Source organism: Acinonyx jubatus, chromosome A2, assembly GCF_027475565.1.
Source record: "Acinonyx jubatus isolate Ajub_Pintada_27869175 chromosome A2, VMU_Ajub_asm_v1.0, whole genome shotgun sequence".
NCBI lineage: Eukaryota > Metazoa > Chordata > Mammalia > Carnivora > Felidae > Acinonyx > Acinonyx jubatus.
In genome coordinates, this window is record NC_069383.1 from 140221468 (window position 1) to 140248705 (window position 27238).

Consider the following 27238-nt stretch of genomic DNA (forward strand, 5'->3'; position numbering starts at 1 on the left):
TTTGGTGCAAAAAGGTGATTTTATTAAAGCACAGGGACAGGATCCATGGGCAGAAAGAGCTGCCAATTGTGAGATGTTTAGTAGTTTCCCTGGTCCCTACTCATTAGATGCCAGTAGCATTCCTTCTGAGTTGTAATAACCAAAACGTTTCCATATATTGCCAAATGTCCCTCTGGGGATAAAACTGCTCCACGTTGAGAACTACTGTTCCATCTTAATAATTTGATAACCAAGAGCAAACAAATCTATACGTAGACTTCTCTTCCACAGAAGCACTGATTAGTACCTCTGAAACTGCTTTTTGTATATTCTAAAAGTGATCAAATAAATACTGTAGATAAAGAGAGCCAGGTTTCTCATCGTTGGAGAATAGAATTAAAGATATGGAAACAGGGAAGATGAAATTAATCCTGTGGTGTAGGGTACGAATTAGAGTATGAACTCAAATAGATCTGAATGTGTAGACAAATGTAGATGTAGAAATAAATACAGGTACATGAGGCTGTATATATACACATACACATATGTGTGGGCATAAGTATATGTGTACATCTATTTCTTAAATGTCTGCTGAGTGGGCCTAGAAGCAATGAACACACCAAATACTCAGATCTTAGTTTCTAAATACTATTCTCCACTGAAAGAGAACTAGAGCTCTTTGGAGAAATTGTTGATTTCATTGCTAAGGGTAGGAAAGTACAAGATGAACGTAAAACATCTTTTGGGTCAGAAAGTAGGAAAGGGTTCGAAGAATGGTTGGTTCATGTTGAAAAGATACAAGGGGCTCCCACTGGCCAAACATGGGGCAATGTGAGCATCAAAATAAATAATGACAAAGAAAGGTTATAAGCCACTGAATAACACATTAGTCCATGATGTCACAATGATATAAATAAAGGAAGGAAGGAAAGAAAGAAGGAAGAGAGGGAGGGAAGGGAAGAGAAGAAAATTTTTCCTTATATTAGAAAGCCAGCTGACAAATGTAGAAGGAATGAGAATTAGGAAATTACTATTTGGCAACTATTATAGTAATAATTGATTCAGGCAAGAAGCCTCAGTAGATGCTACCACTAAGTAGATAAAAGTTGAGAAGTAACAGGATATGTATACAAAGTTAACATCACCAGTGACAGAAAAATTCAACATCAGTTGTCACTTGATATGATGTCCAATATTATTACTGAGGAACATTGCACAAATAACCGTGCTTTTCAAAAATGTCAATGTCACGAAACACAAAGACTGAGGAATTGTTCCAGATCTTGTCAGTTGTGTGTGAATAAGGTCTGTGAATGTGATCATGTAATATATCAATGTTACTTTCCTAACTGTGAAAGTTATATGGTGGCTATGTAAGAGAAACAGGAAATAAACACTGGAGTATTCAGGAGTAAAGGCTATCAGGTCTGCAATCTACTCTCAATTGGTCAGGGAGAGAGAGGAAGGTGGATGGAGGAGGGAAGGAGATGGATAAATCAAATCCTGTAAAGTGGTAACAGCAAATGCAGCGAACTGTTAACATTTGGAGAAATCTGGATGAAGAGTACATGGAATTCTTTGTTCTATTCTTGTAACTTTTCTTTAAGTCTGAAACTGTATTAAAATTAAAAGTTAAGGTGTGCCTGGGTGGCTCCGTCGGTTAAGCATTTAAGTCTTGATTTCGGCTCAGGTCATGATCTCACGGTTTGTGAGACTGAGCCCCATGCCGAACTCCATGCTGACAGCGTGGAGCCCACTTGGGATTCTCTTTCTCTCTCTCTGCCCCTCCTCCACTCACATGCTTGCTCTCTCCCTCTCTCAATAAATAAATACACTTAAAATTTAAAAAATACTTTACTAAAATAAAAAGTTAAAAGAAGCATTTCTAAAAACACATATCTACATATACATACAAAAAAGAAAAAAATCAAAATAAAGAAAATATGGCAAAACACTAACAACTGTTGAATCATAAATATATGTTTTTGGTACTCTTCAACTTTTCTTGTGTTTGAAATTTTTCATAATTACAAAAGATAAGTGAAATTACCAATCCCAATGCTACAATCTTAGAATAAGCACCAATCATTTCTGTCCAAATTCTTGCCCTTAACCTTTCCTGCCCTTCTGCATTCTATCCTACATGGGGATATTAAAGCAATTCTCTTACTTAGATCAAGAACCTATATTGACTTTCTTTTGTATCAAGTGCAGACATCTTTATCTGACTTCTAAATTTCTCCACAATCCAGTCATTACTTATTTTCCACTAGTCACTAATATACTCAATCCCTACTAGTCTCCTTAGTAGCTCTGCCTCATGACTACTTTCCTCACACACTTTTGCTCATGCATTCTCTTTTACTCCTCCAAGCCTGCCCATCCTTTAAAGCCCAGGCTGAAGCCTCTGCATCTAACCCCCTGACATCTAACTCCTAGTGCACAGTGGTCTCTTGCCTGATTTCAAGAGCTTGACAGTAAAACCTAAGCAAACTGATAAGCTCTTTACAAGTTCTCTTAATTGTTCAATAGCATTTTCTTTCATTAAAAAAAATTTTTTTTTAATTTTAGAGAGAGAGTGTGGGAATGGGGAAGGGGCAGAGGGAGACAGAGAAAGAATACAGGCTCCACACTCAGTGCAGGGTCCAATGTGGGGCTCAATTCTACAACTCTGGGATCATGACCTGAGCCAAAATCAAGACTTAAATCCTCAACCAACTGAGCCACCCAGGTACCCCTAGTTTCATTTTTTAAAGGAGCATGAACCCATATAGATACATATAAGTTTGGAAGAGACCTACTCATTTCATTTAACAAATGAGGAAATAAAAGTCCAGAGATCTGAAATGGCTTACACATCTGGGAAGTGGTAGAGAAAGGACTAGAATTCTCACTCTAATCCAATTGTCTTTCCATGGTAACTTCTTAGTTATATCGCAGAAATCAGCTTTAATTAGCATCTGTTCCTAACAACCAACTCTTACTTTTTCTTCAGAAATAAGAGGGTTCCTATCAGGGATTTCCTTTTAGTAATGCATGTTAAATGCATATATGTTTCACACTTACGCTCCATACTCTATGGAAATACTATATACTCCATCTAATACAATGCTAGACATACAATGGGCACTTAACTATCTGATTAATGATATTAAAGGTAACCAAAGATTTGCATCTAAAATGTGTAGATTTAAAAAATAAACATAATAATCATGTATGAATTAATATAATAACTAGAGAACTATTTCATTTTATAAATGAAGAATCATATATAATCCATCTTTAAGGTCTATTAAAGCAGACACTTTTTGTCTGCAGCAGAACAATTCCCTTGATCAGTGATGTTGTGAAACAAAACTAATACTTGTTTTTTAAACTAAAAACAATGGAACAGATTTTATGTTAAGTAATTATGTTTCAGAAAACTAAATATAACCTACACATTAATAAATTGTGCTAACAAGCGATTTACTATTTGCAAATTATTTCTTTGTACCACATAGGAAAAAGGATCGGCATTTTAATTAGAGCAAATAAGATGCCATGTATCAAATAATGGACACATACAAATTCTACATAGTGTTTGATCATAGAAGTTGAAGATACTGATCAAAAATCTTTACAAATTAAATATAATATAATAGAATATGATATGATATATGATATACACAAAGACTATATTCAAACTAGTCAAGTAAGTACTGTACAGATTCTGTTTACAGAAAACCAAGTGCCAATTTTTTTATCAAAGACCAATAAGCAAATCTTTTTCTGCTAAGGTTGATAAGTGCACACTGTATTTCATATGGTTATGTGGGAAAATGCATTATTAGTTTACTATGGCTTGGATCCTCTCTCATAGTGCCTTACTTTTGTCACAGGAAGGGATTTTTTGTATGAAGCTACTTCACAATCTTGGGGAAAGTGTTGTGATGAGGACTGGTGGAAAGTGTTTAGATGAAAATAAGTGAAAGCCTTTCTAAGCCAAATCCATTTTATTTAGATGTGCAAGTCAAACAGAAATAAATGTTTTTTAGGAACCATGATAAAGTGGAAAGATTAACAGAATCTGTTTTCTCCTTCACATAAATAGTGTATCCTTAGAACTGCCTGGTGTATGTAGTCTGGGCTAGGGGCCAGCTTTTCTTAGACTAAGGCTAAATTCTGTAAAGAGATCCACACCATAGAAGAACCCAGAAATGAATCAGCCCTGGCACACACAATACAGACAAGATATCCTAAACTGAATTTGGTGTTTTAACTTAGAGGTTTTAACTTAAATTCTGGAGGTTTGATTTAAAACCTGACCTTTGCTTTAAACATGGATCATGTGGAAAAGGGCCAAATCAAAGCACTTCTTCCCAAGTTCTATTTTGCATGTGTGTGTTGAAGGTTGATGTAGCCTCAACGTCATGATAGTTACCTCATCAACTAACAGAAGTGATCTGGCTGAGGCAGCTGGCCAGGTGAATGCGCCCTCTTTCTACTACGACTGCTGTCGCTTTGGAAGGTCTGGCAGTTGCAGGCTTGGTTGATGAGAATAACCATCACAGTGCAGAAAGATCATTTTTCCGTCATAAGTATGTGCAGCCATGTGAGATAGTCCTAGGTGGCACCTTAACTATGAATTTAAGTTTGGCAGCATCCTTTTACTGTCGGTTCTTGCTTCTTTGCCATTCCTTCTGACCAGCCGGGTTCTTGACAACTGGTTCTTTTGTTGGCTCCTCCATCCTCCCCATTGTCCTTTTCTTTCTCCTTAAGTTCTCCCTGCTATAATGGTCCAATTCTCTTATGCAGAAAATTCCCAAACACGTTACTGCCTTTTTTCTGACCAAGTCTTACCTTTCATTACATTTGTGCCACATAGCCTGTGCTCCATCACACTTGTGTTCTTGTACACTTCCCTGTCTCTGACAGATGTTATTCAGACTTTAAACATTATTTCTACTTGTAAATGAAGGCAGTATTTTAAAGAAACGCATGGCTCCTTTTCCCTTCTTGGCATACTCTGACTTATCTTTAACCACCTCATTTAGGGAGCCTATCCTGACTACTGTTCTACCCAAACCCTGCCCTAGCCAGGAAGTTAGCTCTGCTCTCCAAAGTTTCTACCACACCCATTAAAACATTTACTATACTATCAACATATCTCTTTCCTCCATAAGACTGCAGCCTCCTCATGTGTCGTATCTCTGTATCTCTTGGGTCAATAAATACCTCAGAAATAAGTGAAAATGACTTTCTGGTCCTACTTTCTGTCTTGCACTTCCAACTGCATTTCTGGTTCCTTGGATGACAATACAAAACTGGAGCACCTCTGAATGTGAAAGGAAGCACTTTTAATAATTGTGCTGGGACCATGGGCATAAATGGTTCCAGGCAAACCAGAATCTATGTTCAGGTCACCCTCTCTGTTCAATGATGTGAACAGGAAGTGATGTTTCAAACTTAAACCATCACTTTCCTCACAGGACATCTCTTCTTCCAGATATAATATTCTTGTTAATAACACTACCATCCTTTTAGTAACTCAGGGTCAAATGCTGGAATTCTATCTAACTTCCATTTATCTCTCATATTCAGTTCCTTAGGACTACAGATTCAAGGTAAGATTACTGAAGGAAAGATGATAAAGACAAGAACAGGGACCCAAACTGGATTTTGTTCTTTGTTTAAATTTTCACAGCAGGCATTCTAGTTCATACTCTCAATGATTACCTAAGCCTCCTAACTGGTTGCCTTACCTCCAGCCTCTACCTATTCCAGTTCATCCAACAAATCGCCCCAAAATACAGGTCTCATCATATCATTTCTGCACTTAGAAGCTATAGAATTCTGCCAAAAGAATCACTGCAATCTACAAAACACTCAAATGATTATGTGAACAAACTTTAATTGTACTTGTCAAACCCAACCCAAATTATCTAGCTTGTGGTTTCTAATATTCCCTTTGTCTAAGAAGGTATCTCGATCTTCTCCTCTTATAATCATACCCGCTTAAAAAAAATCTGTATCTCGATAGATAAGAAAGGTAAGAAAAACAAAAAAGATCTCTAAAAGAAAAAAAAAATAACTGTAATGCTATTATCACACTGCAAATAACAAGCAATTCCTTGATATCAAGTATCTAGTCAGTATTAAAGTTTTCCCACTGTCTCAAATTCTTTTTCAGTTGGATTGTATGAAGTTCCAAACAAGGTTCACACACTGCATTTAGTTGACATATCTCTTAAATCTCTTTTAATTCATAGGTTTCCCAATCCTCCTTTCCTTTTTATCCACAAACCTTGCAACTTACTTTTGTGTGTCCTAGAAAATTCTCCACATTCTGATTTCGCTGTTGTATCCCCAGCACCTCATTTAGGTAATGTCCCTAGTTCTTTACACATCCTGCAAGTTGGCAGTTGGATCTAGAATCCCAACCAGATTCAGGACTCAGTTTTTGTCACTGAATAGGCCATATGTGTATGACACACTTTCAGGACCATCTCAAATGATACTTCCTTCATGAGGCTCAAATTGCCTTTCCTGCCCATCTTCCAAGATAAACAAAAAGGAACAAAAAAACTGCCCATTCTTTCTTTCTCTGTCCTTAAACAACCACCAGGAAGCAGCTTATTATCTATACCTCTCCTATCACCAATTGGACTAGAAACTCCTCAAACCCCAAGGACAGTCTTATCGGAGTTTAAAACCACTGAAGTCCCTGGCATAGTTCCTTTTATAGAGCAAACTTGCATTAGATACTACTTAGACTGAATTCTGGTTTTCTTTTTACCTTTTTGGGGGAAATGATTAAACATACAGAAACTTGTGGTTCAAGTCACATCTTTATTTCTCCCTCAAAAATGTCATAAATCGGTTGAAAATAATATTTCAGGGAAAAGGCACTACTGCTATCCTCATTTTATTTATATCTCATGGTGAATATTTGATCTATTTCATTCTCTTCCTCATACTAGGTGATTAACACGAAAGGTAGCACATTATAATTCTAAATCAAGATTGGCCCTTTTTTTTTTTAGAAGGGAAAGAATAAAATTTAAAAACAGTGGTTCAGGGGTGCCTGGGCGGCTCAGTCAGTTAAGTGTCTGACTTCAGCTCAGGTCATGATCTCACGGTTTGTGGGTTCAAGCCCCTCATTGGGCTCTGTGCTGACAGCTCAGAGCCTAGAGCCTGCTTCAGATTCTATGTCTCCCACTGTCTCTGCCCCCCACCCCCCACTTGCACTCTGTTTCTCAAAAATGAATAAACATTAAAAAAAAATTTGAAAAGAAACAAAAACAAAAACAGCGGTTCAAAAAGTCAAGCACAGGGGTTCAATGAGGAAAAAAAAGGACAACTACTTTGTACTACTTTGTACAACTCTCAAGGTTAACCCTGTGGCTTAATAATTGATATTTTTCATTTAAACCTAATCATAGAGATTACAAAGCATAACCACATACAATCAACCATAACCCAAGTGCTTCTAATAGGTGCCAGTGAATATATTATTTTCAAGAAATTATACAAGTCTTACAAAAGAGAAACAATGGAAAAACAACCATTTAGGCTTACCACCACTAACTGCTTCCCCTAAAAGATATAGTAGGAAATAATAGTTTTTAAACCCCATAATCTTATTCAATTAATGAAAACTTACTCTTTAACACATAGGTCTGCTTTTGTCAATCACCAACATCATTATTAGCAGTGTCTTCATCATGATGCTTAACAGGATGTTGCCAGCACCATGGTGAGTGATCTACATGCATTATCTCATTTAATCCTCACAATAAATTTCAATTTGACAAACAAAAAAAACTGAAGCACAAAGCGGGTAAGCAATTTGCCTAAGGACAAATTACAAATAAATGGCGGAGCTGGGACTGAACCCAGAGCTCTCTGACTCAACTTCTTAGGTAGAGTGTGTCACTTTCCTAACACTCTATGGTTTCATAACTTTGATGTAAGAGGTCTATTGTTAATTCAATCAACAAATAACTGAACATCTGGCATTGTGGTAGGCAACAGGATAAAAGTAAAATATAAAACAGACTGACACATAAAATCACAAGAGCACTAGTAACAGTTGAATATAATTAACACAAGCATAATTGTTACTTATAAATCAATCTGCACTTGGCTGCTGAAAAGATTTCTGGGAGATTTCTATAGTAAAAAAGACCATAAAACAGCTACTTTTGTATGACAGGTGCTCATTACTCTTGTTTCTCTATGTTCCCACAAAGGCCCAGGGGTTCCGACAGTTTTTGAACATCAGTAACAGTTTACACAGCAACAGTATTGCATTTCTGAGAAGAATCAGAAATGCTCCAAGATGAGACTTCTAGACTATGCAAACATTAACTCAGACTTATTACTACAACGCTAGAAAACCTCATCAACACCAAAGGTCACCTGGGAAGAGTGCAGATCAGTAAGAGTGCCAGGAAAGTACTGGAAACTATGATTGTACTGAAAGACAGGTTGACAATTGTGCTGCCTGGGCCAGTAATCCTCAGAGCTTCCCTTAGTAATGGAATTCAGTCAGAGGTACCTCAAAGAGTAATGCGAGCTTTACTATCCAGGGGGAAGAAGAGAGAAGGCCAGGATGCCCAGATTAAGGATCTCTAGAAGAATCTGGGTAATCTCTTTGTTAATTCCTATCACTGACAACTAGGCCAGCAGAAGGGTCATATAGGGTGAAACTAAGGCTTCCTTATATAATCCAAAACCCAGGGTCTGGACTAAGAGATTCCTTAAAAGCCCAGCCAGAAGCATAAGCATCTCTACACAGAGAAACTTCCACAGGCTGTTTTTGCTCATTCCAGACAGTTGCCTACGGTTAGTCCAGTGGGCTGAACTTATATGCCAATTTATCCTGTATACAAAAGGCAATATAAAAGAGACTATATGGTGACAATCACAAACTTATCAGTAGGCCACCCAAAGCACTTTATTTTAAAAACACTTCGATAAATGTTGACTTATTTACTATTATTATCAGTCTAAATAAGTAAATATCAAGAAATAAATGTAGTTCTCATTTAGAAGTGATATGAGTGAAAGTTTATTACATGCACTGCTTATCTTAGGCCTACCTAAAATTTCTAGAAGACTGTCCTAAGAACCTGGGGATGTTTACTGGAGGATGAGGGCCAGAAAATGAGGAAATTTACAACTGTTACCATATGACAACAGAGAAAACAGGTAATTCTTTCAAGAACATTAATATTTTCTTCTCTTTCTAATTTATGTTAAAGGTGGTAATGAGCTTCTCTCAGCAATATAAAGGTAAACACAAAAAAAACACAGCTGCATTTCATATTCCTACCATTTACCACTCTGCCCTTCATAACCTTGATTGATCCAAATTATTTTACAATTGAAATATTTTCATTTGAAGCATCAGCACCAACACCAACATTTTAAATTTTAGTTCCTGCTACTTTAGAGAACCTATCTTAATCTTTTAACTAAACTTAAAACTTCACATAAGACATGCAATTTTGTGGTAAATCTGATGCTCTGATTTAAAATGTTATAAAAACATGTTAAAGTACCTTTTAATAGGGACACTTTAGCAAGAGGTTCATTTAGGTCTTGCTCATCCATTTGGGCGTCTGCAGGGGGGGAAAGATAATTACAAACAGTAATCAGCTCTATCATCAAGCTATAACTATCAAAATAAGTAAGTGAAATTTATACAGGTATTGTATTTGGATAGGTGAAAGTAATTTTAACAATATATCCAAGGTTCAAGGGAGTATCTCCACAAACGGAAGGAGACTGCCTTTTCCCCCAAACACAAACTTTGAAATCTCCACTCACATTAACCTGCATACCTAAACTGCTCAGACAGTAATAATAATATCTGTAGATTTGCAAATACTACGTTACAACTCACCTGTAGTGTCGTTACAACTCACCTGTAGTGTCGTCACTACTCTTTTCCTTGCTTGGACTCAGAGTATCCGACAAATCAGATTCCTTTGCTCTTGCCTGGTTTTCTACCAAGAAAAAAATAAAAGTAGAATCTCATTACAACTATATCAATAAAACCACCTTAGGCTTTGAGAGCTCTAAATCTACTGATATGCAAAATACTTTTAAAATTAACTGAGGTCACTGCCTCTCTTACTTCTTCACCACTCCACTCCAAAATGGAATGCTGGTTATTACACGTGGCTCATGTTAAATTATAATGTGGATCGTGTCTGCTGTGCAGAGGGCTGGGGCTTTTGTCAAGGCTGTCCACTGGCCAACTAGAAACAAAAATGAAGCAAGCTTTGCTAAAGTATGCAGAGAACTGCAACAAATATAGCAAAGTTCCAGGACAATGTGGACATTGTTTGAAAATGATGAAAGGAAATGGCTCTCTTATATAAAAACACTAGTTAGGTTGCCTTAGCAATAGTTATACCAAGTTTTGGGGTTATTTGCAAGTGCTGTGCTGCCTGATCCAATGAAGATATCTCAGGCCCTGTTTTCAACAAATTGCTCTCAAAAATCCTAATTATAAGCCCACCAATGTTATTCAAGATGACCGGCAATTAGATCCTTATCTCTAATGGCACATCTGCATGTTCTATGGCGTGCATTTCAATAGCATTTACAGAGATGGTCATTTCCTTGTTCTCCACAAGGCCTCAGCCAAGTTTTATATCCCAGGATTTAGCTATAATTTGGTCTCTGCATTAATTCACACATGAGCTCTGTTTCAGTCAGGCTAGCCTCTTTACAGGGCTGAGACATGCCAGCTCACTACGACCTCTAACTCTTTGCTTGAGTTGATATTTTGCTAAACTCAATGACCATTCTACTTGGCCTATTCATTAAGATGCAGCTTAAACCCCAATACCTCTAACAAAGTCTTCATTTCTCCATCATGCTGCTCCTTTTTATTGCAGCTTCTCTGTGTCATATGATTTTGTAATTAATCATGTTCTATTTTATATTCTATGTGTATATATGTATCTGATTTCTTTAGTTAGATTATAAATTCCCTGGGCATATATGATTATTTTTTCATAATGTTATGCTGTTGGCTATACTGTTTGTGGTAATACATACCAAACATTTAAATGTGCGTATCTACTTCTAGTACTTCTAAGGAAAAAAGACTTCACATAGTATTATAAGGATGTTCATTGCAGCATTGTTCATTATGGAATGGAAAACATTCAAGATATATTCCTTACTATTAAGTAAAAATAAAGGTTGCTAAAGAACAGTGCATAATATGACCCCATTAAGATTGAAAATAGCTATACATTTAGCTATGAATTTTCAGTTGTGCATATTTATTGAAGTCTAGAAGGATCTACAACAGAGATACTCACGATCATATATCTGAAGGTAGGGTCATGGCAGATATTTACTTTCTAACTTCATAATGTCATACATCGTTTGAAAAAATTATATTATTTTATAATCAACTAAATCAAGAGATATTTTTCATTTTGAAAGTAATCAGAAACATCCAAAACCATTAATATTAAAATATATTTAATAATATTAGAATGTAACTTATTATGACCATTTCATTAAGAACATCCTTAGAATTGGTGGCTTAATTTGTGAAATAGGTGACAGATTGCAAGAAGACTCTTGCTTCTTTTCTCACCGCCATTTCTAGTCCGAGGCCAACTGCTGAGAGACACAGAGCTTAGATTAGAAGTGAAGTCACTGACCACAGAGGCCCATGGGAATCCAATCTATGACCTCTGGTGCATTCACAGTGTGCTATAATCAGACATTTCTGAATGTTCTAGTTTTAATCACAAAGTTACAGTCTCAAACAAGGCAGGCTAATACTTCTAATCTATACACAGAAAAGGGATGACTGTGGGAGAATAGAAAAATGACTGTCTTCTGATTTTAAAATTCTTGGCAATTTTAAGATCAAGATACTGAGGTAAACCAAGAAGACTATATTTTCAAAAGTATTCTGGCTTAGAAGGAACTCTATCTTATATTAAAGTATTAGCTGGGAAAGTAAAATTAAAGGTGGGACCAAATCTTCCATTAAGATCTTACTAGAATATTAAGTTCCATGAGGGCTGGGATTTTTGTCTGTTTTGTTAACTGCTATCTCCCCATTGCAGAAAACAGTGCACAGTGCATAGTAGGTGCTCCAAAATCAGATGTTTGAAGGCACAAGTCTACTTTGAGTAAGAAGACAAAGTTTTGAGCAAGTCAAATTATGGTCCATCACTGTTATGTCCTGATATTACAATTATCATATGGAGGCAAACCAAATCTACTCAAGAATGAAACACAGGACACAAAAAAAGAGAAGTAGACTATCTCCTTCTTTTTAAAACATCCATTCTTTAGCTATGAAGCAGCACCCAACTTTCTAGTATTAGCAAGTCCTGGGGCGCCTGGGTGGCTCAGTTGGTTGCCTCTTTGTTTCAGCTCAGATCATGATCTTATGGTTCGCGATTCTCTGTCTTGCCCCTCCTTCACTCTCTCTCTCTCAAGATAAATAAACTTAAAGAAAGAAAGAAGAAAGAAAGAAAGAAAGAAAGAAAGAAAGAAAGAAAGAAAGAAAGAAAGAAAGAAAGAAAGAAAAAGAAAGAGAGAGAGAAAGAAAGAAAAAAAGAAAGAAAGAAAGGAAGGAAGGAAGGAAGGAAGGAAGGAAGGAAGGAAGGAAGGAAGGAAGGACCCTCCTTACTGGTTGATTTTCTGTGCAGTACTTAATCATTAAGATACACACCAATAATATATAGAAGGAAACAGAAGAATAGCTACCAACACCAATATCAAAACTGTTCCCAAACTGGAAAGTCTGCAAGGTGACTATTTTCACTGTATCTCTGAGAAGACATTATGATGGATGGGCAAAACACTGGCCAGAGACCACTTCCTATACCAATGGAACCATTAGTTGGAAAGGAAAGCAAGAAGGGAAGTGAGAACTAAACATTTGTTGAATACCAGAACAATGTTTCTTGCTTTGTGAGCAATATTTCATTAAATTCCCACAATTAAATATTGTCAATTCTATTTTACACATGAGTAAACTGGAGTTTAAAGAGCTAAAGTGAGTTGCCTGAGGGCATACAGCTAGTTAGTGGTAGTACCTGGGGTTGAAACCATCTGTTTTATCTACTAGTATTCTTTCTACTTCCACCCTAAGACTACAGTAAACACACAATGACTACGAGTTGAGTTAGGGTTTAAATAAAAAGCACATGCAACCTATGATTATATTTTGCATTAGATGAAATATCTGAAGGAAACACTTAGACTTGTAACAGCTGGAAATTAGCAATTTCTAACAACTGATATTTTCTTTTTTTTTTTTTAACGTTTTTATTTATTTTTAAGAGACAGAAGGAGACAGAGCACAAGCAGGGGAGGAGCATAGAGAGTGGGAGACACTGAATCCGAAGCCGGCTCCAGACTCTGAGCTGTCAGCACAGAGCCAGACGCAAGGCTTGACCCATGAACCGTGAGATCATGACCCGAGCCAAAGTCAGACGCTTAACTGACTGAGTTACCCAGCTGCCCCACAACTGATATTTTCCATGCAGAGAACAAATCCTATCAAAAATGTCACTGATGAGAGCATTTTAAAATAAAACGATTTAGCCAAATCCAAAAGAAATATTTTATAGCCAGATATGAAATTCTTAAAATGTAACTTATTTTATCTAGTTTGTTACAAGGATTAGTGTACCTCTGCACATTAACCATGAGAAACGCTTGTAAAATGTTGACTGCTGACAAAAAAATCTCTGGGTATGTAAAACTTGTGTCTATATTATCAATTTTAACATGTATTTTATTACTTGTGTGGACTTACTTGCTATAATAAATGCCCTTATTATTGGACACTTCCGTTTTCCTCTTTTTGCTTTAAAACATTGATGTAAATACCCTTGCATATCTGTCTAATTTGTTCCTTAACATAAAAACCCAGAAGTGGGATTGCTGGATCAAAATGCATGCTCTTTAAAGCTTTCAGCACATATTTTATGGCCAGGTTTCAAAAGCAAATGTAAGGTGGCACAAATCTTTTTCAATAATTACATCATATAATTTCAAGCAAATATATTCTAATTCAGAATGTATTAAATAGAAGCACTAAAGTAGCAAGATATTTTTCTTTAACTAAGAAGCACTGATTTTTCCCCCTTAGGCTCTCCTTGTACTTCAGAGTGCTGGCTATTCAACTCATCTGATTAGGTGCTTCTGTGGTGAAGTAAAAGCTATGTTGAAGTCTGCTCTCATCTCACTTTAATAAGATGAAATAAATTGCCACATGTACTAAAAATAGTTCATTGCTCTGAAACCCAATGCCTGTTTGCCAGAACAATATTAGTGATGCATATTCTATGCATTCTTTCCCCAAATATGGCATCTGTCATGCACAAAATTCAGAACGGAAGCCACCAGATACTTGAAATAACATTCTTCTTTTAAATATTTTTAAAAGTCGAAATGGATTCAGCTACGTTCATAAAACAAAATGTACTGAAGCAGAGTATCTGAAACTTTTATCACTCATTGTTTTAACTGGCCAAAAAGATTGTGAATCTAGTTATAAATTTTATAGCGGTATCTTCTGATGAAAGTCTTAGGTATGATAATGATAATGATAATGAGCGTATCATACCAAATTTATTTGACCAATTTCCCTAATGCATAAAAGTGACTCGACAATATAATGCTTTAAAACTCATTTTTCTTCTCTGACAATTTTAACAGAAAAGAACTAATAGAATAAACTATTTCAATTTATAAGACTCTCATCATAAAATATAAGAAGACCCCACATAATCACTTTTGTTTAAATCAAATTGAGTTGCCGAAAATTAACAAAATATAAATTTCATAAGGAATGTTAAAGGCATAACAATTACAGAAACAGACATGCAAGCATTTTTCACCTGTTTTACATTGTTTCATTAAAAGATTTACATTGTGTTTAATTAAAATTTTATATCAAATGTAACAAATATCAAATACAAAACCTGAAAATAATGCTAGAAGCAAGACAGATCAGAACAAATCTTTTACTACCTAAAGAATCTACTTCAAGCATTAAAAAAAAAAAAAACAAAAAACCCCACACATATATACCCATTTAAAAATTAAAAAGAAACTTTCTAATTAAGATATCCTTCTTACAACAGAACTCCGACTATTTTATATTATATGATACCATTACTGGATTGCCATTTGGTGAGCTATAAGAAATAAATTGATGGTTAAAATACTATGACCTTGGAAATGTACACTAACATCTATTGTCCAAAAGAATAATTTTCAAAACCCACAGAAAACAAACCTTTTGAAAGCTTTGTTTCTTCTACCACTTTGGTTAGATGCCCCTCGACGATCAGCTTCTCTGCCAAAGAAAATAAACGTTACTATCCAAGCCCAAACCGAGTAGCATTTCCCTGAGCGGGGCAGTGTAACACATTCCATGACCAAATTTAAAGATGATAATATTACTCCCATGACTAGGCTTGTACAAAAACTTGAAGCTGGAAGGAGAACTAAGAAAACTCGAACTATAATTATAACAGCACAATCAGATTAATGCAGAAATCTGGGGGCAGGGGACAATTTGTCTTTTATTTTCATTAGTTTTTACCTTAGTCAAAAAGCCTAGACCGTTTTAAAAAGGATTCATAACAAATAAACCCTCTTTAAATCAAGGATATGAAGTTGAAATAAAGGAATTCTGAGAAAGTATGTATTTAAATAAAGAATACAAATTAGGTTATGCCAACAGTTTCCTAATTGATACAATTCAGCACAGATGCATATATGACATGCTTCAGTAAAATGAATCATTTTAGAAAAAGAGCCAAATATTTAAAGATATTAAAACAAATATTGTTTTGTTTTGTTTCTTTCTATAGGTGATTCTCTGTAAATGTATAATATACAGCTTCTTCATAATTTATTTAAATCCAGATTTTCATATTCTATGCTTCACTGAGAATGGTATCTATTCTAATTATCCCCTTATTTAATCCTGTATGCCAGCTGGTCTCCTTGAATTTACACGTTTGCAGTATATGAAGTCATTTCTCTATTCCTTCACTCTTCAAATCCAATGTAGCTTGGACTCTATACCCACCATCCAACCAATGAAACTGCTCCAAGATTACTATAACCTCCAAAACCCATGGCTTCTTTTAATAATTTTCATTTTGCACAGGCTCCTTGCAGTATGTGGTACTATTTGCCCCTGCCTCCTTAAAAAAATTTTCTTTAAGTCTAAGTAATAGATTTGGATAATTTTTAAAAGGTAGTCCTACAAGATGTATAATGTAAGCTGTCCTTCCCATCTTCTGTCCTACTCTACTCCATTCTTGAATTTCACTTCCTAGAAGCACAACATTGTTTTTGAAGAAGGAACAACGTTTTGAGCACCTGGGTGGTTCAGTCCAGTCCACTAAGCGTCCAATTCTTTATTTTGTCTCAGGTCATGATCCCTCAGTCGTGGGGTCGAGCCCCACATCAGGCTCTGTGCTGAGTATGGAACCTGCTTGAGATTCTCTCATTGTCCCTTTCTCTCTTGGCCCCTCTCCCCAGCTCGTGCTCACTCGCTCTCTCTCAAAAATGAATAAACATTAAAATACAATACAATACAATACAATACAATACAATACAATACAATACAATACAATAATATTGTGTTGGGGTTCACAGGTGGCTCAGTTGGTTAAGTGTCTGGCTCCTGATATCAGTTCAAGTCATGATCTCACCACTCATGAGATCAAGCCCCATGCGGGACTCTGCACTGACAGCACAGAGACTGCTTGGGATTCTCTCTCTCTCCTCTCTCTCAAAATAAAGAAATAAACAAACAAACAAAAAAATACCATGTTGAGCATTCAGTGCATCCTTTCAGTTTAGAAGCTCCTATCTTCCATTCTGGGAAATTACCTTCTATTCTAACAAATTCTGTTTCATTTCTCTTCTCCCACTCTCTCCCTTCCTACACTCTGGAAATCTTATTATTCAGATGTTAGATCTTCCTCCTTTGTTTCTTAAATAAAACCTCAAACCAGCTTATGTCTTTTTTGTTATATTTTCTGGAATATTCCCTCTACTTTCTCTTCCAACACTAACTCAAAAAGATATATGCACCCCCGTGTTCATTGCAGCATTATTTACAATAGCCAAATATGGAAACAACCTAAGTGTCCACTGATGCATGACTGGATAAAGAAAATGTGGTGTGTATGTGTATGCACAAATACACACAATGGAATATTACTTAGCCATTAAAAAAATTAAATCTTGCCTTTTGGGATAATATGGATGGACCTTGAGGATATTATACTAAGTAAAATAAAGTCAGACAGAGAAAGATAAATACCATATGATCTCACTTACATGTGGAATTAAAAAAAAAACACACACACAATCTCATAGATAAGAGAACAGATTGGTTGTTGCAAGGTAGGAGGGGTGGGGGTGAAAGGAATGGGTGAAGGGGTTCAAAGGTTAAAAAAAATGACCTTAAGCATAATAATGCAGAACACAAAACCATATGTGAAAGGACAGACAGATCTGCCCTCATATAAATTAAAATTTTCTGTATGACCGACCACTCACTAAAACACAGCTAATGGGCCAGTGACAGACATAGAGAAAATATCTGAAAAATTAACAGATAAAAGGTTATTATTCATTCATTCATTTATTGAACAATTAATTAGGGGCTACCTACTATGTGCCAGATACTGTCTTATGTGCTGGAAACATCAGAATGAACAAATGACAAAATCCCTGCCTTTCTGGTTCATACATTCTAATGGGGTGAGGAGGGAGAGAGGATAAAGAAACAAACAAACAGTATGTCAGATGGAGGCAATGTAGAAAAATGAAGCATGGAAGAAGGAAAGGGAGTATGGGGATGGCAAGCGAAAATGTGAGGCACTTCAAAAACGAATAAGAAAAGTCAAACACCACAACAGAAAAGGAGCAAAAAATAACAACATTGAATTCACAGGCCAAGAAAAGCAAATGTCTAGTAAACATGTGGAGTTCAGGGTCTACCCACTGAAACAACACCATGGCCTTATGCACTTATCAGTTCAGCAAACATTCAGTACCAGGAGGGGTGCGTAAAAGAGTAATCTCGTGTCCTTCTGGCAGGAGTGTAAATTGGTATCATTTTATTTTTAGAGGGCAATTTTGACAGCACCTATGCAAATGTTGAAAGGACATGTCCTTTGATCCCACAGCCCCTATTTTATGTATTACCCTGGAAAGAGACAATTGCACAGATTTTCAATGCAGCATTATCTATATTTATGAAGGGAGTGAAAAATTTTTTTAGTTCTACCAGGAAAAAAAAGGTGTTAATTAATCTTCAAGATCTCTGTCAACAACAAATTCACTTTAAATAGCATTAACTACCTGCTATATTTGCATAACTTCTAAATGTTGATGCCTAGTCTAACTCTCTCGTAGGTCTCAGAACATGTTTGTCTAACTACTTCCCAAACATCTTCACCTAGTGACCCCATGAGAACTTAATCTCACCATGTTTAAAATGGAATTTATTTTCTCTTCCTTTCTCTTGGATTGATTTGGTATCTCTCCTCTCCTCATCCATAGCCCATCATTCACATCTCTAATAAGCTATACTGCAGGTATCTATTGATGTCTACCTTTCCCAACATACTATGAACTCTTTGAGAAATACACTCATTCCTTCAAATATTTACCGTGTGCCAGGTGCAATACTAAGTACTTCTCATGGATTACCAAGGTAAATGTGATAAATATAGGAATTTAGAGTCTAGTGACAGCAGGAAGTTATCTCATCAATAATTTAATTCCCAACACAATTCTTACATATAAAACAGGTTCCACAAATGTTGTTACATAAATACAGCAAAATAATAAAATAATATAAATGCAGACTTTGAAAGGCATTCCAATCTTTCTCTAGTATGTTGAAGATCTAAGTAGCACCTTGTTTAAAAAATTATAAACATACATTAAGAGTAATTTATTACTCGGGGCACCTGGGTGGCTGAGTAGGTTAAGCGCCCGACTTTGGCTCAGGTCATGATCTCACAGTTTGTGGGTTCAGCCCCGCGTCGGGCTCTGTGCTGACAGCTCACAGCCTGGAGCCTGCTTCAGATTCTGTGTCTCGCTCTCTCTCTGACACACCCCCCCACTCACACTCTGTCTCTGTCTCTCTCAAGAATAAATAAACATGAAAGAAATTTTTAAAAAAAGGGTAATTTATTACTCAAAATGCTCACCTTTAGGAAAAAATCTGAAGTCCCTACCATGCCTTACAAAGTCTATATTATCTAGCTCAGGGGTCAGCCAACTAAAGCCCCACAGGGCCAAAAACAGCCTGCTGCCTGTTGGGTAAATAAAGTTTTAGAGGAACAAAGCCGAAGTATTCGGGTACATACTGTCCTCGGCTGCTTTCCACTAAAATGGCAGAGTTTAGTAGTTGCAACTGAGAATGTATAGCCTGCAAAGCCTAAAATATTTACTACCTGGCCCTTTATTTAAAAAAAAGAAAAGAAAGAAAACATTTTTATTGTTCTAAAAGTGCAGTTTCAGACCAGTTCTAGTTTTCACAGTTTCTCTCTCACACACTCTTTCCCCAGATACATGTACTCCTCACTTAGCTTAGTCCCAAATCTGTTCAAATTCCCTATGTTACCTTTGTTGCTACCTATTGTCTTACATTCTTTTATTTTTCTTCAGTGGACGTATCACTACTTGACATGTTATTAGTTTATTAGTTTTTGTCTCCTCCAGAGACTGTAAACCCCATGAAGGCAAATCTTTCTTTGTCTTGTTCATTTCTGTACCCCCTACAGCTAAAATAATGCCTGGTATATACATAATAGATGCTTAATAAATATTTGCTGAATGAATGAACTGAATATCTATTTTTAAAGGGATCAAACTTGGAAAAATTATTTGAATGTTTTCATCATTCTAAAAAACTAAGAATTAAATATGCAAAAAGTTTTGCATAGTACTAGTATCTAAGTGCTAAATAATAATTATCTGCTGCTATTGTCACTATTGAAATATTTAAGGTTAGATGATCAAATCTGATGAGTCATTAGTGGCCTATCATCAAAGAATTGAGGAAAGGGATACTGTTTTATTTTAATGTTTATTTATTTATTTATTCAGAGAGAGAGAGAGAGAGAGAGAGAGAGTAGGGAAGGGGCAAAGAGATAGAGAGAGGGAGAGAGAATCCTAAGCAGGCTTCGCACTGAGCAATGTGAGGCTCAATCCCACTCAACCACCCGGGGCTCAATCCCAGATCATGATCTGGGCTGAAATCAAGAGTAGGATGTTAACCAACTGAGCTACTCAGGCACCCTGAAAAGAACACTGTTTTAAAAAAAGCTTCTAACCACTGGTTCTCAAACTTGGAGTGAACACTTCAATTCTTTGGGAGCACTAAAAGTCAGAGGCTACTCAGAGACTCAGACGAGAGCCTCCATATAATGATAAATGCAGGCCTTGAAAGAACTATTTGGCCTGGCACAACTGAAAGATAAAGTACAGGATTTTCTTTCTTTTTAAAAACTCCCTCTTTTTGAGGGACACTCTAGGGAGATAATTATTCTTTTCCCCTCTTTTAAAACCATACTTATTTATTGTGACAAATAACATACAGAGAGGGACACAAAACACAAAAGTACAGGTTAATAATTTTTTTTTAAAGCAAATGTCTGTATGACTACAGCTCAAATCAAGAAACATAACCTAACCACAAGGGCGCCTGGGAGCGTCTGACTCTTGGTTTCAGCTAGGGTCATGATCCCAGGGTTCTGGGATTATGCTGAGCATGGAACCTGCTCCAGATTCTCTCTCTCTTTCCCTCTGCCCCTCCCCTGCTGACTTTCTCCCTCCCTCTCTCTCTCTGTCTCAAATAAAGAAAAAATAAAACAAAGAAAAGACCCTAACCACAACCCCCTAAAGCTTCCCATGTTTCCCTTTCCAATAAAAACCCCATAAAGGTAACCACTGTCCCGACTTTGTGGTATTTAATTTCTTGCATTTCTTTATAGCCACACTACCCAAATATACATGTCTAAATAATACACTATAATTTTAGTGTTTTGACCTTCACATAAATGTAATACTACAGTATGTATTCTTTTGTGTCAGGCATCTTTCATCAAATATACCCAGTGTATATTTCTCCATTTGACTGCTGAAGATCTTTTGGGTTATTTCTAATTTTGAACTGTGAATGATGCTGCTGTGAATATTTTTGCATTTGCATCTGACATGCATGGGTAAGCATTTCTGTAGGGAACCTACCAAAGAGCATAACTAATGGGCATAGTAAGTCTGACATTGGAGAACTATCACCTAAGCATTTAATTTAATCGAAAAACATATGATGGCATTGCAGAAACTGTCAGATCTGGTAAAAAACTGATTAGAACAGAACCAAACTTATTTCTTATGGGTGATAAATGTAAATTATGTACTAACTATATTACTATGTGGCACAAAATAAAAATAAAAAACAATGCATTCAAAAGAAGTGCAAAGGGGTCACTTGAGTGGTTCGGTCGGTTAAGTGTCTGACTACAGCTCAGGTCATGATTGTGGTTCGTGGGTTCACACTCCATGTCAGACTCTGTGCTGACAGCTCAGAGCCTAGAGTCTGCTTAGGATTCTGTGTCTTCCTCTCTCTACCTCCTCCGTTCACGCTCTCTCACTCTCACAAAAATGAATAAACATTAAAAAAAAAAAGTGCAAAGGGAGCACAGGTGTGCCTAGACTGGATTAAATTCTTCAAGCTGAAGAGCCATTTTCCTCACATGACAGCTACAACCAACTAAAAGCAGAATATAAACTCAAACGGCACTATTCAGATACTGCTGTCAGCTGCCTAGGGATCTTAAGTGACAGAAGAGAAGAGCAGATCAATATAAAAGAACTACATAATCAGCTATTTGTAACTGCCGACCTGGAAAATATATTTAAGTCTCAAAGTTAGGTTTCATTCAAAAAATAATGTTATCACTTGGGTATCAAAATAATGTGCTGGAGACCACATTTTCTAAATGGCATGTGTACTAGTAATTAAAAAGTTAGAGAATCTTTAGATTGTCAGGAACATATTATTTTAACAAGAACAATAAAACTAGGTCAATCAGCTTTCACTGTCTTGTGACTGGGAATAAAAAGGGGAAAAAAAGTTACTCCTGCAAGAAAACTTCCACTAACACTCTTTCCAATCTCCCCACCATAAGTTTTCTACCTATTAGTTAGCATATATTTCTGTGTGGCTGGCATTACTAAGAGTACTAGTAAATACGATCTCATTTAATTCTCATAATAATCCTATGAAGTAGGAACTACCATCCCATTCTGTAAATGAGGAAATTGAGGTTTAAAGAAGTTATACTGCCCATTCATACTGCCAAAGAGGAACCAAAACAGAATTCACATCTAAGATCCTCTCATCCAATTCTAAATATCATAAATGAAAATGAACTACAAGTCACTTAGAAAGTCATTAAAGGGACATACAGCAAAGAAACTGACATTAGAATTAACATCAAACATAACAAAGTAAAAATGAACAATCAGCATTCAACATCAAACCCACAATTTATTTCCTTCACAGAGTAGCAGTTCACAAAATAGAAATAAAGCTTTAGAGCCTAAAGCAGGGGAGGCCTAACCTTAATAGGACAGACTTTTACAAAAGTATTAGTTTTTGCAGCAAAATATAATTAATTAAAGCAATTCCTGCTATAGAAGATAGTCTGCTTTTTCATAAAAACAGTTCCAGAAGCTACTTGTCCTAAAACCTGAGAATAAAGAACAGAAGAGAAAAAAGTTGAGAATTCATAGATTGAAAGCTAAATAAAATGAACCAATTTAAAGAATACAGAAACAGTTTTTTAAGAAAGAAGCAATCTACATATCAAAACACTGTTGGCATAAATTTAAGACTATCTGCTATGCAGTTATACTGGGAGAAAATCTGGTAGAAATGTTGGAAAGTTAGCTGACTGGGAACATGATTGGCACAAATAAACAACAAACAAAAACCCTCCAATATATCCTAGATTGGTCAACTCTAAATATAAAGAAATAAAAAATAAGTGGGGTGCCTGGGTTGCTCAGTTGGTTAAACGTATGACTCTTGATTTCAGCTCAGGTCATGTCAGGGTCGTCAGATCAAACCCCATGTCAGGCTCCGTGGTGAACATGGAACCTGCTTAGAATTCTTTCTTTCTTTCTCCACCCCGCCCCCCACCCCCTCCCAAGCACCTCCTCTGTTCATGCACGAGCTCTCTCTCAAATTAAAAAAAAAAAAAAGAAATTTAGCAACATCTAGTTTAAATTAAGAATCTTCCTATAATGGGGACATAAACTACTATGAGCAGGGAACCACACCAAGTGTATTCTACTCTTTGTCATAACTAATCTGCTTTGGCTTAGGGAAATAAAAGTTTAAAAAATGAAAATTAAAAAATCTGTTTTAAGTGGAATATGTAATCAGAATAACCCTGAGATTGTTCAGAGACGCTGATCTCATAGAGTGATGAAAAGTAAACAGTCACAGAGCAACACTGATTCAATGCATTACTCCAAATAAGGCAATTTTTATATGAGAGCAAAGCCCTAAGAGAAAGAAGAGAATGAGACAAACATACACAGACAGTGACTATAATTTCAAAAGGAGGGTGGGAAGCAGGGAGAGAATTTTTCTTAAATCGGGCAAAAAACTTATATAAGACACAAAATATTAAGAGAATTAGACTTCTGCTTCTAATAATAAAAACCATTAAGTCTCATAGTAACCATGGATTAAGAATACAAAGACATTAAGTTTATTTCAAGGCACTTGTTAACTCAGTCATTAAAAGCAAGATGCCATTTGGGGAGAGGGCAGTTTGTATGTACAAAGCGGACCACAGAAGAAATGTTCTCTGAACACAGCCGTGATGCCTCTGCCCTCACCCAGACAAACAGTAGCAGAAGAAAGTACAGGCAGTAGTCTGGAGAAAGCTGTCTTTCACTCTATGCCCATGAAGTGAGTCTCCATGTCCTGAGGTTCTCCACCTTTGACCCTTTATCTTTGCACTCAGCATACGCATTAATCAAATGACAGAGTTCATAGGACACATATGAAACAGATACAAGGTGCATAATTTGTTAACTCAGAAAGCACATTTATCAAACACAACAGTCTCAATTTATTTGTCTTTTTCTTTTTTTTAAAGTTTATTCATTTATTTTTGAGAGAGACAGAGACAGAGTGAGCGGGGAAGGGGAAGAGAAAGAGGGAGAAAGAGAATCCCAAGCTGGCTCCTCTCTGTTAGCACAGAGCCCTATGTGGGGCTCGAACTCACAAAACCAAGAGATCATGACCTAAGCTAAAGCCAACAGATGCTTTGTTGAATGAGCCAACCAGGTGCCCCTCAACGTATTTGTTAAGTTTACACTGTAAACGTTGAGTAACTAAAATTTGCAGAGGGAACAAGGAATGTGGAATTCTGCTCAAATCAAACTTCTTGCCTGAATTCCTTCAGAAGAAAATATTGCTAGAGCTTTTTAGCAAGTTTTATTAAAGTTACTTGTTAATTCTAGATTTTACATGGTATATTTTTACACAGAAAATTACTTCACAGTCCTGGAATTACACAAAGGTTATATTTAAATCTGTTCAAAATCCAATCTCTTTGCATGGGATTAAAAGCTTTTCTCCTAAAAGAGAATTAAAAGAAACACAGTCTCTTTTACCATAAAAGGAAAACAAACTAAAATGTGTTCCAACTCATTTAATTTCATCAAAATCACCTTGTAAATGGAGACAGCCAACAACTAAATCATTCTCTTATGGGTTCATATACATAAACTGAAAAACTCTGTTAATATATTAAAAAGACATGAGGAATCCTACAGAAGTGAATTATTTGCTTTCTAATTTTAAATTTAGAATTCACAAGGTGAATTTGGACTATACAACAAGCACAGTAAACAATGAAATCTAGGTACTTAACATCTGCTTTTTAAAAGACCGGAAATAAGGGGTGCCTGGCTGGCTCAGTCAGTAGAGCATGTGACTCTTGATCTCAGGGTTGTAAATCCGAGCCCCATGTTGGGTGTGGAGATTACTTAAAACTAAAAAATCTTTAAAACGTAAATAAAAGACAGGAAAATAAGACTATGAGGTGTCACTGCTCACAGAATATAAACTTCATGTTCAGGATCATAAATCAGTTCAAGATGTCTATCAATTAAAATAATGGCAAAAAAGTTTGTGTGAGATTATCAAAAAATAATCCAAAATTATTTTGAAAGTTCACCTGAGTAAGATTTTAGTTGAATGTGCCTTGCTTGCCATAATACTAATTAAACACCACAATTTCTATACCAGCAGCTTGTCATAAAATAATGAAAATACCCCTTCTGACAACAAATCAAATCAAAGTTAACTCTTACTATGCCAACTCTGAGTATCCAAATTTAAGGAGCCAACATATTGGAAATTTCGGAGATACAACGGTATCCTCATTAACCAAACTCTTGCTACTTGCTACCAAAACTCAGGAACTGGGCAGATTCAGATAATGGACGATACCCCCAGCTATATCCCTAGGGATATACATGAATTTACAGCCCAAACTTCCACTGTTTGCACTTAGGGACCCAATGGATTCAGACATCTAGGAATACTTGTATTTTATTTTTTGTTCTTTGGCTCATTATTTCTTTGCCCACAAGGAAAGCATTTTATATTCTCATTTCTCCCTCTCTATACCACATCTAACGTTTTCCCATGCCACTGCATAGTCCTTGTAAACATAATTTAATTGGCTAATATCCTTATTGAGGGGATTGCTGTAACTTATAACTTCTGCTCTATCTCTGAATGTTTACTGGTCCATTTGCCCCCCCGTAACTATGATACAATAAAAATCTCCAAACATCTTTTTCTTAATGTAAAACAAACATCGTTCTGTGTTACAACTACAGCTAAATATGTTACGTACACATTTTATAATATTTTAAATGATTTTTGCAAATTGTAACTTAGTAATAAGCTTTCTTTTTGGATAGTTCTCTGTTCTTGTTTCTTTGGGCTCAAAATACAAGCCCAAAAGTTTAAAATAAAATTAACTTATTAAACAATGGTCACATGTAATAAAACAAAGTATAAGATCCTTCCCCTAAAGATTTACATTTTAAATTTTATATTCTGCTTTTAGTTGGTTTCAGTGGATACCAATTATTTTGCCCCAAATCCCCATGCCAATTTCCCATAAAAGTGAAATTTAGTAATCAGAAGATAACAAAAACATGAACTAATCTTTGCTTTATGAGAAAAATTTAAAGGACAAAGGAATATGCCATATTTATTCATTAATTTTCCCCAAAATAATATTAAACTTATATTCAACATAAAATGGACAAAAATAGAAGCTCTTCTAAAACTACTAAATGAAATTCCAGGTTTCCTTAAGGCATCTCTAAGGAGTATATAACACTGGATCTATTGAGTTTGTGCCTGCTATAATTACCAGGTGTGACCCTGACAACCCCCAAGTGCCCCTGAGATGGGGGGGGGGGGGGAGAAAGAAGGGGAAAGAATCACATATGCTTGCATATCCACAGAATGAATTCATTAGCATAAAAACACAGAAAGTCACTCATTTCAAAAAGAGACCAAACAGGGAGAGGAAAAACAACCAAGTTGTGTGTCTGGTAGGAAAAAGTGTAGATATCATCAGTAAATCTTTATTACACATAGAGACCTTTAATTGTCACCAAGAGGACCAAGAGAATATCACAACCTCATGATTTAAGCAGCCACATGATTTTCAAGTACGAGGAGATTCATGATACTCTGGCTCAGAATTCAGCAGAGGTCTAAATCACCTCAAAAGCTAACCTATCTATCTTTAAAGTATTATTAACGATAGGCTTCCCAAAGGTAGGCGGTTGATGTCAGGATGTAGGACAATCTATTCCTATTCCTTCCCTAGAAAGCTCCTGCTACCTTAAGGGTCATCTTCAGATCTGAGTACCCAAACTAAATCACTGTTTTCATGGCTTCATTTAATCATTTAAGAAATTTACTTAAGAAATCCAATTCCAAATCTGTGATAGAACTAGAATGTAAATAAAACAGGCTAATGTTATTACGATCTCTTAAGTGTCCACACAGAACGTTTAGGTGCTTGACATTCTATTTCATTCCCTGCTCAACAACAATTTTTTATTTAAAAGCTTTAAATTTCCTCTTTTTTTGTGGGCAATATGAAAT

General features: G+C 36.0%; 1 protein-coding gene across 33 annotated transcripts in view; it reads right to left on the bottom strand.

Annotated features, from left to right (window-relative positions):
* Positions 1–27238, bottom strand: part of SLMAP (sarcolemma associated protein) — a 148703-nt gene that overhangs the window by 20249 nt on the left and 101216 nt on the right. For 32 of the 33 annotated variants that reach the window (XM_053219187.1, XM_053219188.1, XM_027039071.2 and 29 more), the window contains 3 exons: positions 15266–15325; positions 9894–9974; positions 9528–9587 (listed from right to left, as the gene is read on the bottom strand). In XM_053219187.1, coding sequence (XP_053075162.1) covers positions 9528–9587; positions 9894–9974; positions 15266–15325 — 201 coding nt within the window. Of the gene's footprint in view, positions 1–9527; positions 9588–9893; positions 9975–10105; positions 11446–15265; positions 15326–27238 lie in introns of those variants that run through there. The other variant, XM_053219190.1, reaches the window with a different exon arrangement.